Source organism: Oreochromis niloticus, linkage group LG7 (assembly GCF_001858045.2).
Source record: "Oreochromis niloticus isolate F11D_XX linkage group LG7, O_niloticus_UMD_NMBU, whole genome shotgun sequence".
Lineage (NCBI taxonomy): Eukaryota > Metazoa > Chordata > Actinopteri > Cichliformes > Cichlidae > Oreochromis > Oreochromis niloticus.
In genome coordinates, this window is record NC_031972.2 from 18,801,750 (window position 1) to 18,817,728 (window position 15,979).

The 15,979-nt window shown below is 38.7% G+C and overlaps 1 protein-coding gene across 2 annotated transcripts; it reads right to left on the reverse strand.

The window, feature by feature from the left end:
- Positions 1-1,325: 1,325 nt before the first annotated feature.
- On the reverse strand, positions 1,326-14,357 carry rad23b (RAD23 homolog B, nucleotide excision repair protein). 2 transcript variants are annotated; one of them, XM_019361026.2, is made up of 10 exons: positions 14,149-14,357; positions 13,192-13,273; positions 8,555-8,634; positions 5,939-6,120; positions 5,797-5,846; positions 5,266-5,393; positions 5,035-5,168; positions 4,774-4,903; positions 2,103-2,258; positions 1,326-1,873 (listed from the first exon to the last, which is right to left on the reverse strand). In XM_019361026.2, exons 1-10 carry the CDS (start codon positions 14,212-14,214, stop codon positions 1,760-1,762), a joined length of 1,122 nt encoding a protein of 373 aa, XP_019216571.1. In that variant the 5' UTR covers positions 14,215-14,357; the 3' UTR covers positions 1,326-1,759. The 2 variants fall into 2 exon arrangements, with proteins under 2 accessions (XP_019216571.1, XP_019216572.1); XM_019361027.2 differs by lacking the exon at positions 14,149-14,357 and adding an exon at positions 13,887-13,998.
- Positions 14,358-15,979: the final 1,622 nt, after the last annotated feature.

Genomic DNA, 15,979 nt, shown 5'->3' on the forward strand with positions numbered 1-15,979 from the left:
GTACAAGAACCCATGTATGAGTATTAGTTGTGTAAGTATTTAGATGTTGACACATTTGCTGTATAGTTACATATGTTAAAGTGCCACTTGGCAGGTGGGTGAAACCTGAGATCAGATGTAGTGGTGAGGCAGTGATTAAAAAAAATAGAGACTCACCTTAAATTAAATCCTGAGTGAATTTGTACTGTGGCCTCCATTGGATTTGTTTTCTTTGATGACTACATGATCACCTGAGTGGTGCTGCTGCTGTGGCTCTAAGGTTCACTGCTCTTTGAGAGTGTACAGCCTTTGAATACTACAACATTTTTATTATATTTTTTTACAATATGAATTTATAAGATAATTCAAAACATCACATACTGATTATAGAAAAACATCCTATATTTAGGACATTATGGCATTCTTTAGAGGGTTAAGTAACACAGCACAGGGATGAGAAGGGGAAAAGAATTATGCATCTAAGCCCATGGGGGTAGCATTGCATTGCTCCATTTGTTGTGAGTGGTAACCCCCAGTCACACATCTTCAGGCTTGAAAGTTGGAAATATATTGTGGTCTATGTTGCCCCCTATAGGTTTATTTGGTTAAAGCACAGCACGAGCCCTTCAACACTGAGGAATCTCCCTTTTAATTAAGAATTACAGTTCATAAAGCAGACAGCTATAATTGCAGGTGTCATTTGTAGTGCTTATTGCCACAGAAAGAATATGCTAATTTTCAATGTCTTTTATTCAGCATTTTAATGACTAAAGTGTCAGACGGATTGTTTTTGTTTTTTTAGTGTAGTGAATGCATGTCTGAACACAAGTGAATATATACATTTTTTTTAACATGAAAATGTATAAAAGTGAGTATACACAATTATTAACAAACAGCAAAAAAAGCATTGTATTACTTCTCAGCAAAGCTTTGACCCTCCTTATACAGTGCTCTGAAAAAAGCACCCCCTCCCAAATGTGGTATAACTTGTTATTAGGCGTTTTCACACACCAGGCCTGGCAAGTTTGGGTAGCTTTAGTTTTTCAAATTAATAAATGAAAAACTGCATTTTGTATTTATTCAAGTTACCTCTAATATTACATTTGTTTGATTATTTGATAATTAAAAAAAAAAAAAAAAAAAACATATACATATATACACACACATATATACGCGTGCATGTATGTGCAGTGCAGCTTCACCGGTTTGGTGTACCCTGGTGGGAGAGGCTCCAGATCCCCCTCCCACACAGCCCTAACTCAGATAAGCAGTTATTCGTGGCGTTTTTTCATGCTGATAAACAAAGATGAATTAAAAAAAACAAAAAAACAAACAAAACTCCATGCTGCTTGTGTTGAACACTTTAATTTTTCAAATCTCCATTTTAAGTCAACTTCAAAAATCAAATAAGAGTGCATGAATACTGTCAGAACCTTTCAGATGAACCCAGAACTCATCTCACATAACAGAAAAAAACTTAACATAAAACATACTGGTCTTAAGTATAACAAATAATAATAAACAGATTATTTCTGATGCAAAATTATTGTACTTTAATTTTTACTTCATTTTTAACCAATAACAAACAAAATCCTCCCCTTGTACAGCAGCCACCAGCTGATAAAGATCCAGTGTTACAAAGAAAGTAGAATGTGGAAGTGGTGAATAAAATAGCTTTTTTTGGAAACTAAAAGGCTTGTTGTGCACATTTATCAAAAAAAATCTGCAATCAAAACATAGAGAAAGTAGTATGAAAATAATCGAAAAGAAGATGGCTTGTTTAATCCTCATCAAAGTTCTGTTGTAAAAGGAAGTTGGCAGCCAAGTTCTCATTCTTCTCACAAGCAAAGTAGGCTTGTATAACAAGTCCCTCTGGAAATCCTAAGGCTTTTAGCTGGAATCAGAGAGTCATAGCTTAAAGTTAGTCAATCAATACATTAATACGTACTCCCCAGTCAGTAATATCCCTCCATTTGACATTTTGTTGAGAGTAAACGTTGCATAAATGTAACATGTAAGGGAAACTAGTTTACATAGATACTCCAGCACATTTGGTAAAGGAGCCTTGAGCTTTGCAATGATGGAAAATGTGTCATGTGTCAGCCATGTGTTCTTCTCCTCACCCTCTCAATGGCCTCCTTCTCCTGTGGTGTGACCTGGATATAGTTCATTTGATTTCCGCCACCTCCTCCTGCTCCGCTGCTGCCACCTCCTGGCACTGGCTCTGGGACGGGTTCATTCAACATCTGAATGAACTGCTCTTGGTGGCTGCTGATCTCCTAGTGTGGTAGATAAAAAGAAAGACTCCATAGCAAAGGAAACTCTCTACTACAGAAATAAATAATACATTAAAAATAAATACTACAAATGATAATTTTATAATTAGAAAAAAAAAAATAGGTGATTAGTAGGGGTGCAACGATACACAAAATTAACGGTTCGGTTCGATACTTTGGTGTCACGGTTCGATATTTTTTCGATACAAAAAAATTTTCATGTCTTTTTAATTTGTCATTTATTAAAATTATAAATATATATTTTAACTCAAAAGTACAGTTTTTAAATTTAATGTTGCTGAAACAACAAAATCATTAAAAAAAAAAAGTTTATTACAGAGAAATGGCTCTTTCCAAAATAAAAGCTATACTATACGCTTCTTCTGGGGTATATTCTCAGCAGCATATTAAACATATCAGGTCCCCATAAGGAGAATCATGTGCTAACGGCTGTCTAAATGACGCGGGTAATGTTTGTAGCATGCGTGCTTGTTGTTTTTGTGTGCTTCCACTTGTCTTTGCACTAGGATGATGTCAGCGTAAATGTGCAGTCATATTCGTTGTGTTCCCACTAGTGCTGTCAGCGTTAATCTCGTTAAAATGACATTAAAGCCATAACGCGGCAAATCTCCGTTAACGAGTTACAGCGGATCGCCCCGTGCGTGGGGCTGGACGGCGTCAACATGTTAACAAGCTAACTGCGCTAACGCACTAGTTCCCACCAATTGAGCATTGCGGCACATCCGACATACTCTTTTACTTTTGTCCATGACGCGCTTACTATCAGGGTCATGCTTCACATGAAAACCAAGATAGTTCCAAACGCCAGATCTGAATGAGGGTGGGGGAGGTTCAATTTCGGCTAGCGTCGAGGCAGTTGCCATGTTGCAACGAGCTTAGCTTCTGTCTTGCTAGCTTGCGCTGTGCTCAGTGGATCTGCACTCGACAGTGCAGCCTAGGCGGGGTAGTCGAACGCAGATCCACTGAGCGCTAAACACAGACAGCATCGTCAGAAGAAAAGTTGATAAAAGAAATAAAAATTTTTGTATTGTTCGATACATATGCGTACCGAACCGAAAGCACTGTATCGAACGGTTCAATATCGATACGAGTATTGTTGCACCCCTAGTGATTAGGTATAGTAGTTTCCTACAGTCACAAGACTCGCAAACACCAAGGGTCTAAAGGTTTGTTTGCACAAAGCAGCTGGAATCTCATGAATGTGCTGTGCAGTCACACAACTCAACACAACATGAAGCCATAAAGTTTGACTTCTAAAATAAACAAATAAAAAAAAATCTGACTTAAAGTCAATTTGCCTGAGCTCCCCTTATAAGTAGTCTCCTCATGGCAGCACTCCACTACTTCCAGTGCTATTGCTACTACAGGCCGTGTCACAGTTTAGGTGGTTTGAGTTTAATGTTCTTCCTCAGACACCCCTTTATGCTACAGCAGAGCTGTATGTTTATAGTTTGATTCTAGGAGACAAATTCATGCCGTACGCTCCTTGTTGCATTCTTAACTCGATGAACTGACTCAGACCTTGGTCGTCCATGGTGAAGTGGTGCAAGTAATCAGAGTCGGAGTCCTAGGATGCGTACTAAAAACAGAAACTGCTCTGGAAACGGTCCAGAGGTGCCTAAGGAGACAACCTGGAAGGGGAGACAATCACTCTACAATTTGCTCTGAATGTAGAGAAATATGGATGTATATTTTTTTCTAATCTTATGGTTAAACTTGCTAATATACCAAGTTGGGAATGAACTGACCTGATATATGGACAGGATATCAGCCTATTCCCCACTCGAAAAGCCAGATTAGATATTCTCACAATAGGTTGAAGCACTTCTTTAATTTCTGTGTTCTTTGCCAATTGTGAGTCAGCAGCAGTGTACTGGTTGTTGGCAGTAGTGCTAACAGCATAACAGAAGCTAACAGCAAAGTGTGAGCAGTTAGAGCAGAGGTATTTCACATCTCCCATAACTGAAAATCTCCAGTCATGGTGCTTTTCAAATTCCCATTATGTAAGCTTGAAGACTCATTTTCTTCAACTTATACGATTTCTGTTTCACTGTAAAGACGTGCACTTGTGATAGTGACTCCCAACTAGCTAAAAGAAAGTAATGCAAATACATACATTTGAACTGAGCAACGCAAAAAAATGTTAAAAATACCACTTCACTAAATTCAGTCTAATGCTTCCTCCATTATAAAAGAGTGATTCTCTGAGCCCCTCCTTCAGAGTAAGGGATATGGCTTATCAACTTAACACTGATATCAGATCAGTTCTCAGTACTGGCAGACATCCAAAGGGAAGGTGTATTCTATTCAAACTGGAAAAACAGTTAACCTTGCATTGAGTAAGTAGAAATATAAACTGGTCAAGTGACCTGTTAAGTGAAATGTGACTTTTTAACCCCTTAATCATATTAAATAGGAATTATGTTAAAAGCCTTTACTACATCCATGTTTCCAACAACATTTTTATTTTTTGACACATAAGGCTCTGTCCTGTCACCTGCAGCAGCTCTGGGTTTTCCCTGCCGATCTCTTGCAGCAGGGCGGGAAGAAGGGCTGCGTTCTGCTGGATCAGCTGTCGCATCACCTGGAATTGGGGCTGATTTCTTAGGAAGCTCAGTGGATTGCCTACAAGTATGAATCACACAGCACAAGCAAAATATTTTTAAAAGACACAAAGAAGAGGGAAAAAAGAGAGCCACAGGAAGAAGAAAAACATTTGTTCATTGAAGTTGCAGAACAATATAAGGCCATTTACCTCCCCCCAGCACTTGGTGAAGACCTAGTATTGGCAGGAGCACTAGCATTGCCTGCAGGTACAGCTGGAGTTCCACTCGCTGGAGGCGCCACTGCATCACGACCTGATGCATTACCCTGATTTCTGCTTGGGATACCCTGTGGGGAAATTGATGACATACGCCTGTTTGTTTGCTATGACACAGTTACTGAATATACCATACTCTGTTAAAAAAAAAAAATTCACTGCTCTTACTGTGAGGAGGTATTCCATAGCTCTGTCAGGGTTGTTAAAGCTTGCTCTCAGGGCGGCTACCACCTGCTCCCTCTCGTAGCCCATGAGCATCATCTCGTTCACCATGGCATCATATGAAGAGCCTGTCACTGTACGGATATAAACACAAAGACGGAACATTTCGTTATTACAAACTGAAAGTCAAGTTTTGCTTTGCGATGTTTGTTACTCCATCAGCCACTTCTAGAGGAATTTAGTAAACTTAGGAACTTCTGCTCAATGGTGCAACATTTTAATGAGCCAATATCTGCATATAGATGTCACGTTCAGTTTCAATACGGGACATAAACTCACAAACAAGATCACCAGCAAACATGAATATATTTTTACCCAAGTTATGCATGCAAGACAAGTTCAAATAAATCTTTGTACCAAAATTACTTTAGCCGTTATAAAATCTTTCCCCTCAAATACAACAACAACAAAAATAAAATAGAAATCCAACAACAATAGAACGCAATAGAATACTAACCTTCACAAAAACAAGCTTACCTAGATTTGAAACTGCTTCACTGATTAAGTTTGCTGCATCCCCAGAGCGTCTGTAACAGAAGGAGACCTTGGATTAGGTCTAGAAGTCATTTCTCAAAGCCACACACTGAACAGTTAAAGAGAAGCATCAGCCCGTCTTTACCCGACAGAAGTGGAAGATGCTTCAGTTGTTGAAGGCTGGCTCTCCTCTGGTTTGTCGTCTGTAGAAGATTGCTCTGCTGGTTTGTCTGAAGTGGATGATGAATCAGACTGTGCTGCTGGAGCTGTAGTGCTGGGAGCTGGCGCTGCTGTTGAAGGCTGTGAGGCAGTGGGGGCTTTTTTAGGCTGCAAAACAAATTTGTAGTTTTTTTTAAAGTTGTAATCAAAATGGTAGATTTGGGCTGTATTTTACTTAAGGCTGCTCTCTGCTGGATCAGCTGTCGCATCACATGGAATTGCGGCTGATTCCTTAGGAAGCTCAGTGGGCTTCGATGAGTCAGACAGTGTGAGCAACAAAAAGACAGTCTCAGGAAAGATCCAGCCAAAGACAAGGATTTGCTCACTGAACGATTGCTTCGATATAAAAAGTTCTAAGGTTGTAGCCGATGATGTGACTATGTGAATCCTAAGAAGGCCCAAAATTTCACTATTGATGTAGGTATTTGGGACAGCCCTAATTTTTTAATACCTTAAACCTATAGATTCTAGATACATAAGCAACATTTGTGCCACTGCAGTCGCTCCTCCCTCATAATCAGCATTTTCCTCATGGATCTTAAACTTGGAACTACACCATTCTCCAAAGCATAAAACTGTAAAAGCACCTGCTCATCTGTCCACACAAGAGTACCAATCAACCTTCCATGTGAACATTTTTTAAAGCTTTAAAACTGACTTGTCTTTTCCAAACTGCAAAATAATTCCCTGTTTCTGGGATTAAAAAAAAAAAAAAATCTTATCATATCTCACATTAAAACAAGTGCAAATTTACTCATCGGCTACTTTTAAGGCAATAGTTACAGTCATCATTTGCTCTCACATTATATCTGTCCTTGTTGTGTTGTAGTTGTGCCTTTAGCAAAAAAAAACAAAAAACAAAAAAACCCCAACATGTTTTAAATACACCAAGACATTGCCTTCATTTTCTGTGGCTTACAATTCAGCCTCAAATATGAATCAGAGCCCAAGTAACTGTGCTACTTTAAAATTAATCATTAGGAGAAACTGATTTTCATTACCTTTGTTAGTTCTACTTTTGCTCTGACTGTGCAATCTATTTCAGCTGTGGCGGCTATATTCCGGGACTCCAGTGAAGTTTGTGAAGTCATGTAGATGCGGGGTTCTTATATTTTGGCTAATATTTGGCTTCCTATTATCTGTATTTTTCCTAGACTACTCTGCACTGCTGAGCAAATAAGATTAGAGGCCTACAGACACACAGTGTAAACCGCACATAGTCTTCGAAACGGGGAGCACAGGAGTGGAGAGAAACGAGTACAGTAGCTCACATGAAAGTGCAGGTAAAAGAGCCAATTAACAAATTAAATACATGTGTTTTTCTTCACTTTATTTTTTAATCTATTTTAAGTTTGGTTGGGGAATTTGCAAACTTACTGAAGGCTACAATCAGCCTATTTCTTATAGACACATTTTTAACAGGCAGGGCACTATTGTGTAGCACAATAGAGTTAAAAAACAACAACAAACAAACTAAAAAGCCCCCCCCCAAAAAAACAAAAAAAACCCCAAAACAAAACAAAACAAAGAAAAAACAAAGCAATTCTTGTATATTTTGAGGGAAATCCTTGCTTGGAACAACTAGTTTTCCATGCAGTAGGGCTGCTCGATTATGGCAAAAATGATAATCACGATTATTTTCACTGAAATTGAGATCTCGATTATTTGACGATATTTATTTAACAATGTATTGAATAATGGCTTTAAAGATTGTCAAACAATAATATAAAATAGTGTGCAAATACTGATAACAGTGCAAATGTTTGCAATATAAAAAAATAAATGAAAAGCATGAATGGAGGTCTGTGAGGATGAAGCAGGTGTTGTCGAGAGTTTTTCTCTATGCTCCTTCATTGTTTGATCGTATGTCACTTTGTGAGCGGTCTTCAAATGATTGAATAAATTTGTAGTGTTGCTCTGTGGTGCAGCTACGACACCGTAGCAAAGTTTACACACTATGTCTACTTGATCCACGTCTGACTCCACGAACCCATGTCTCCACACCACTGAAGTCGTTTTATCTCTCTTTTCAACCAGCGGCATTCTTTCTTCAGCAGCCATTATCCTCTCCTCTCCAAATAACTTCTGCTTAGCTTTCCGAGCTTTCCTCGGGTCCTCTTAATTGTTGTGACACGTGTTCGAAACGCAGAGAGGTGCGCTCGATTTGCCACACGGAGCAGCGCGAGAGTAAAGCACGAGGGAGGTGCTAATAATCGGCTCAGTCATTTTTAATGATCGTTGAAAGCCCAGATCGTAATTTAGATTAAAATTCGATTAATTGAGCAGCCCTACCATGCAGTGGAATAAACAGCAGCGCTAAACAGTGACCTTCTCCCCATACTGTACTGATCATGCTGTGAGCACTTGCTCCTGTGCAGAAGAGGATATTTAATAGCAGACAAGTAGTTGGAAATGCCTAATCATAGTCGAGTATGAGCTTGTACTCATAATATACAAGAACATGGTGTTCTACAGAAATGTCACAAGATGTGCTTGACAAAGAAAACCTGCAATTTACTAAAACTAATCCTAATTCCCAAACCTTTGTCACCATGACGACCACAAAGTTCTTCTCGTCGATTTTGTATTCTTTGAGGGGTGAGTCATCGCTGAGGATTTTTCCTGTAACACACACAAAAAAAAATTAGTCAAAACTTACGGGCATTACCTCCCTTAACCTCAACAACAGATACTACAAACTGTATCAATAAACAGATGAATCATCTGAATTTATCACCACAACTTGTTCTTCTTGATATGTTTTGCTACACGGCTTTTGTTTTGTACTTTATGTATGTCTGAGAATTTTTTAGCAGGTCAAGCAAAACCCTGAGGTCTAAATGGCAATATTTTTAATGCAGCTTTTCCCTCTATTGCGCTTTCTGAAATACAGACATTAGCAAAAATTATTTAAACAAATGAAAATTAGCATTTGTGGTGACTTCAATTGCAACAGGTTCCCTGAATATACTTGATTAAGGCCTCAGTCACACAGCCCTAGAGCCTAGACAGCCCAACAAAGGGTTGGCCAGTAACCCTGGAAACCCTTTGAACGCTAGGAAAAAAAAATGTATCCATTCACTGGTTGGCGAGCGGTTGTTGGAGGTTGCTGACTGTCACTGGACGAAATCCGTTGCAAAGAGCGTGCTGCACCCTCCTTGTTATTCTTTTGTTTGCTAGCCGACTATTATGGTCGCCAAAAGCTTACATGGAAGATACCAAGTAGTCCCCAAACACTCACTTGTGCAACGCAAGTTAGAAACAGAACATTCGCCTTCAAAGTAAAAGCAGTGCCTTATTGCGACTCCAACTTGTTCCAAAAGACACAACCTTTAGTTTGAAGGTGAATGTTTTGTTTACAGTTCGTACAGCTTCTTTAACACATACCTTGTAGATGAAGTGTATTTGCAGACAAGTTGTTGTCTTCCATATTAACTACAAGCAAATGCAGCAGTCTGCTAAGACATGACTGATGTAAAGACCAGGTTACAGATGTGTTCATTCACACTGGAGATTAGTGCTGGGCGATATGATGATATATATCGTGTGGACGATAGAAAAGTGTCTATCGTGCCATTTGTCTTCTATCGTTTCTAACCCTAATTTTATAAATTATTACATAAAATATATCATTAACCCTTTACAACCGGTCGGAGCAGGCACGCTCTGTTTTGCCTAACTATTTTTTAATCCCTGTAGAACTGGAACCAAGTAAGGTAGCGCAAGAATTCTTTTTTGCATATGAAACCAGAGGAGTTGTACTTACATCTTATTCCATTAGCTTGCCCTAGGTCACGGTTTCCATCCACATATAGCTTTGCAAAAATTGCATAAAAAGCACTTCCAGCAACAAAAACATAATATTCCAGAAACACGTTTTGCCGATCCGATCAGCTGTTCATAACACTTCCTACGTTGGAATATAAGTCAGCGCGAACTATCGCATGTCCGCCATTACCTGTCCGAAACCGGAAGTGACGTCATTTTCGCGGAAAATGTAGTTTTTTTTAGCTTCAAAGCCTATGTTGGTGTTTTTAAAAGTCATGTATGACTTTATGCTTTTCTGTATCGTTTCTGGGATGCTTAGAAGTCAAATTACACTGTTGGAAATAGTTTATTTTGATGCACATGCTGTGTTTTTGCAAATTTGCATTTATTTATTTTCATTTTTCCTGTAGTATATAAAAATTAGTGTATCTCAAAAATAAAACTATGAAGACACTCAAAATAAATTTCTCGTGGTTGGAAACTATTTTGTGCAACTTTTTTGTATTTACAGTTTTGAGGGATAAGCCTCTTAAATTTCTCTAACTAGAAACATGTAAAAAACAAAACAAAAATGATTTTCAATTTTTTTTGTAGTTTATTGCACTTTTTTGCAATTTATGTAGTTACTATGGACTTAATGCATACATATTATTAAAATTTGGGCTATAATGGTTGTATTGATGTATAGCAACTTGAAATGCTCCCACAAATGGCACTACAGCATGTAAAATGTAAAGATAAGCTCTGGCGGACTTGGTTCTATGGTAGGTCTTAAAGGGTTAAATAGCCTGTGGCAAATATATTAGTGTTGTCTTCTCACTATACATACTCTTAACTTTATGCAAGAGAAAATAAAGTATAAAAAAATGATATTTTTCGCAAAGAAACTCCGTCTTGTGGTTTTGTGACATGGTGCTGCTTTACGTGCACCCGGATTTGCGACATGCTTTACGGTAACTCAAAACAAAGACTGCACCCTCTCCACTCGCCGTTTACAGAATGCATATGTTCCAGATGACCACAGGTCAGGTGGTATATCGTGATATATATCGTTATCGTGATATAAAATAATTCATATCGTGATAAATATTTTTTCCATATCGCCCAGCACTACTGGAGATGTGTGAGTTAATCCTAGTATAGTATTTACAACCTCATTTGAAGGTTGTCCAGAGGACATGTTTTCACATGAGTAGTTGCCTGGGGGTCTACGTATAATGGAACTACAGGCCCTTTACGACTCAATCCAAAATGCCAACATCGATGCTAGGGGCAATTTCCCTCCACGAGTTGTTGCACATGTGACCGTCTTTGCATTATTTCAAAGAGGAATTGTACAGATGTGGATACCATGGATGGATAAATTGGTTCCTTACCAAAATCGATAAATTTAGTGTTCATTCTGCCCTGGTCCCCTTGTGACGACGTGATCGCCCAACTGTTTTTAATGATTTGCTCATCACCAGAAACAGTCAGGCATGTAGACATCTGCACAGACCCTCAACTCTCACTCACAGTGTGACAATAAAACGTCACGAGTACCTGAGCGAACCCTGAGACTATAATCAAGGCTTTAGTGACTAAAGTTCAAAGGTTCTCAGGGCAGCACTGAATACCTTTTTGTGACCAATTCCATATAGCCACTGCCAGTAACATCCTGCAACCACTTGCCAGCTGGTCGGGGAATGCACATTTTCCCTAGCAACAGGTGATAACCAGTGGGTCGCTGACAGCAGGTTGCTAACTGGTCATTACGTCTGTGTAGAGCTGGGCGATATATCGAGTTTTTTAAAAATATCGATTTATTTTTATACCAGATATAAGATGTGACAATATCCTTTATATTGATATAGTCTATGTTACGTTATAATTATAGTTGCGGAGCCGCAAGTTTGCCTCTCTTTCGTCCACTTTTGTCTTTACGCAACGTTACTCGACCTCGCCTCTCCTTCACTGAACACAACTCCCCCTCCTCCCCCATTGCTTCACCTGCAGGCAGCGACAAGATGGACACGGCAAATCTCCATTAATGAGTTACTGCGCGTCGCCCCGTGCGTGGGGCTGGACGGCGTCAACGTGTTAACGAGCTAGCCACGCTAACGCCATGCACGGCCTGAAATCCTTTCATTTTCTCAAAAGTTGACTGCGCGCCTTTTGTATGAATTCTGGTTGTGCTTGATGACCGCGAACCGATTTTATGTGATACACAGCGCTCAGCAATCTGTCAAAAAATGTTTTAGTTCGACTTTGGTAAGTTACGGAGCTGTACCGCTTGACGGATTGTCGGAGCATTACGGCTACCGAGGAGCCTCGCGGAGTAATACGTACTGTGCTTCAACGTAATATTACCGTATTGTGTGTGTATAAGGACCATAAATGGCATCTGTTCAGAGACATGGTTACGAAGCGGATTTCAAACTCCAGGCTGTCAGTCATGCAGTAGAAGTTGGGAACAGAGCAGCTGTGAAATCTGTCTATGTTATTATGCTCAGCGTCTTTTAGTTTACATTTTGACTGCACAATAGTGAGCTCTTTGTTATGCACAAAACAACATAGTTTTCTTTTATTTATAGAGCATCATTATTTAATAAATGCTCATAATTTATTTTTGAGTAGTGTTTTTTCATGTACATCTATGCTGTATGTTAATAAAAGTGCCCGTGTGACATCTGGGACACAGCTTTGACTAAGAACTCTCTTTTTGTTCTTACTTTATGGCTTTAAAAAAATATCGAGATATATATCTTATATCGCCATCCAGCTAAAAAATATCGAGATATGAATTTTGGGTCATATCGCCCAGCTCTACGTCTGTGTGACTAGAGCCTAAAATACCAATAATGGTTTAAAAGCATAGATGCAAAAACCAACAAAAACTGGGACTTCAGTCTCAACAGCGGCTCTGCAATGGTCGTCTTTCATTGAACTGTAAATCTAAAAAAAAGCCCTAGCCTACAACCTACAACTCAAAAAGAAAAAGAAAACATCAGCTCCTGCATATATAGCAACACTACTGAGACCTTATAACAGCAGTCAACCTCTGATAATCTGATCAGGGTCTTTTAACAGTTCCCTGCCCTCATGTTAAATCTCAAGGTGATCATACTTTTGAGGCTGTAGCTCTGGACCAGTGTTGTTTAAACGACTGTTAGTGTTTCCTTAATCGTTCACTCATGTTTCATTATGCGTGTATTGGAGTTGTGTGTATGTAGGACTGAATGTAAGCCAATGTTTGCATGTTTGATTATGTACACTCATCTTTAATGTGTGATTTTATCCAAACTTTGAAGCACTTTGTAACTGTGTGCTTAAAAAGGGCTATACGAATAAAATTCTTCTTTTTTTTAAATTAATATTTCCTTGAAGAAAGAAAGAAAATTAGTTAAGAAGATACAAGAGCATATAACATACCAGCATAAATCAGTTTCTGTCCGGCAACTGAAAAAATTTCCTTCCCCTTTTCCTGCTCAATCCTCTCTTTCAATGTCCTCACCTGTGAAATAAACATATACACTTTTACTTCATATTTTCATCCCTTACCAACAAAACCATTAACATTTTTTACTGGAACCATTTTGTCCAGCCCTGCAACGCTAACAGGAGTAAAAGTCCAAAGTGTGACCCAACTGCTAGCACAATTATAAAACTACACGCTGAGCGAACATCAGCGGTGTCATCGGTGATTATGCAAAACCATACATTTAAAAGCAGTGCAACGCTACCTATAATCTGGCGACTAATATGCATACAAGAAGTCGAAAGTAAAAGTTAAAAGTGTCTGCACTAAAGAAAGTTGTAATGAGATGTGCTGTACCCAGCCGGCCTTCAGCAGCCGACGGATAAAGCTAACGCTAGCTCACAGATTTATATATTTGGCCAAAGACAAAAGAGAGTTTATACAAGCTTAATAACAAGTACAAAATGTTTTAATGACTTTAAATAACGCTACTTTCTCTAAATGGCACAAACGTTTTCTTGTTTTACCTTAACCCAAATGTTCCAATTATAATAAGTTTTACAAGCTAACAGAAAAAGACCGAGAAACACTAAAATGGTAAGGTTCAAGCTAACCTGTCAACCCCACCCCGCCCCCCCGTAACACTCACATTTGGAGCCTTAAGTGGGCTACGGCTAAATGCTGACAACAAAAACAATTTCCTGATTGGTTTTTAAAAATAACACGCATCTGGATTAAGCCGAACTTCTAATGCAGGTCAGACGCATCCAAAAAGAATCTTACGTTACTACCCAGGCTTGCCTACAAAACGCCCAAACTGGAAATGTTCAAAACAAATCATGTCGATTTCAGGACATACTCAACTCCCATTCCACTCCCCTGTCACAAAATGCATGATTATTAACTCTCACCGTCTCCTCTTCATCGATGTCGATTTTGAAAGTCTGCTGCTGTAAGGTCTTCAAAGTTATTAGCATTTTGTCGGTGGAGTTTTATTATTCCTGGGTCCGGTTTAAACGCTTTAAATCCAACTTGCACGAGTCTTTACTGTTTTCGTTAAATCATCGTAAACTGTCAGCCGCCATGACGTATCGCTTTTCTTCTTCTATGTTAAATACTTGACGCACAGCGCTCCTAGTGGATTGCTTCGGTACTGCAGTAAACTGAGCATTGGCCACAATGCTCAGGTGTGCTCGTTGGTGAGTTTTCCAACACGTTTGATTCCAGTGAAGTATTACAATACAGAAACACTGCGAGCTGATTAACTGAAGGCACATAAATATAATCGGCAAAATGGCGCAGAAAAACTTAAGTAAGCCCAGAGTCTTGTGGATTACAATTTCAATAACATGCAAAAACATATTTTATGAGCTGATGTTTCATGACTATTTAAAATACCTGCAAATTCAGTATTAATTGCAGATGAATGTGAATTAACAGAAAACAGGGTAAGGTACAGGGTAAGGTACTGCGCAAAAGTCCAGAGTCACCTGTCATTAGTTTATATTTTGCTTCCAAAGAGCCAGACTTTCTTATACTTTTTCAAAGTGGTCTTGAGCAGGTCTTGGCTTTCTGAAGGTCATTTAAAGTTTTTCTTTGGACAATGGCTGCTTTTTCACTCATGTTTAGTCCTTTTACTTGACCATTTTCAGGGGAATGTTTGCTTGTTTGTTTGTTTCTTGAAGCACTTAACTGACCTATGACTCACTAAACACAATAAAACACCTAACTCGAGCGATGAACCAGTGTCTTTCTACACGTAACAGACAACTTGGCAAATTGTATTAAATTGTATCTTTAGGCACTTTATTACTAGCAGCCTGTCACAAAAGCACATCATTTGTTCCCATTTCTTTAGTTGAATCTACAAAAAATGCCAAAGATAACACAGTTTGACAGGCATGAAATAATATTTCTGTACCAATGAGATGAGTCCCAAAGATCTATGAGCTGAAAACTTGGCATATCTCAGCATGCTGTGCACTGTGTCCTTAAAGATTTGGATGAAACTAGACAAGTGGAGGAAAAAAAGATGTGCCAAGCCCAAAAACAAAACAAAACAAAGCAAAAAAAAAAAAAAAACCCAACATATCAGCAGATGAACAGTATCTGAAAGTCATGTTCTTAAGAAATAGGAAGTAAAAATCATAGGTCTGACACAGGTCTGATAGCTGTTGATCCATCTACTGTTCACCGAAGCCTCGTCAGGAAAGAGGGAGAAAAGACTGGACCGAACTGAAAATCAGCTGCAACAGAATATAGGAAGAAGATCAGGAGAGAGTATCTACAACCATCTGTCAAAATTGATGAATTGAATGTGAACACAGATAAGCACCACCAGATTTTGATCCACTGTGCAATACCATCTGGAAAGCATTCATTCAGCAGGCTTCATTTTTCAGCATGACCATGATCAAAGAAGAGCTTTGAATGTCCTTCAAGAAGTCGGGAGAGCGATTCCTGAAGGCTATTTCAAGAAAGCTTGCCTAAGTTCTGGCTTTGTTGAAGAAAAAGGCAGTCATACCAAATATTGACTTTCAGAGTCATTAGAATTTTACAAACTCAGTTTTCGTCTCATATACTTTACTTCTGGTTATGTCTGCATGCGTTTCAATAAATTGCTGCAGCTATTTCCCATTTCCTTGTAAAATATGAATATAAATGAGGGATAGTTCAATAGACACACAAACAATTTTCAGTGCAATAACAGCTCTTTTTTCATGGTATACATTTTACTTTGTC

What these genes read in the sequence shown, in the direction of transcription:
- rad23b (XM_019361026.2), bottom strand. Translation starts at nt 14,214, where the DNA reads ATGCTAATAACTTTGAAGACCTTACAGCAGCAGACTTTCAAAATCGAC. An exon ending in ACATCGATGAAGAGGAGACG is followed by an intron (nt 13,274 to 14,148) that starts GTGAGAGTTAAT and finishes TTTATTTCACAG; the next exon opens with GTGAGGACATTGAAAGAGAG. An exon ending in GCATCTTCCACTTCTGTCGG is followed by an intron (nt 5,847 to 5,938) that starts GTAAAGACGGGC and finishes CTTCTGTTACAG; the next exon opens with ACGCTCTGGGGATGCAGCAA.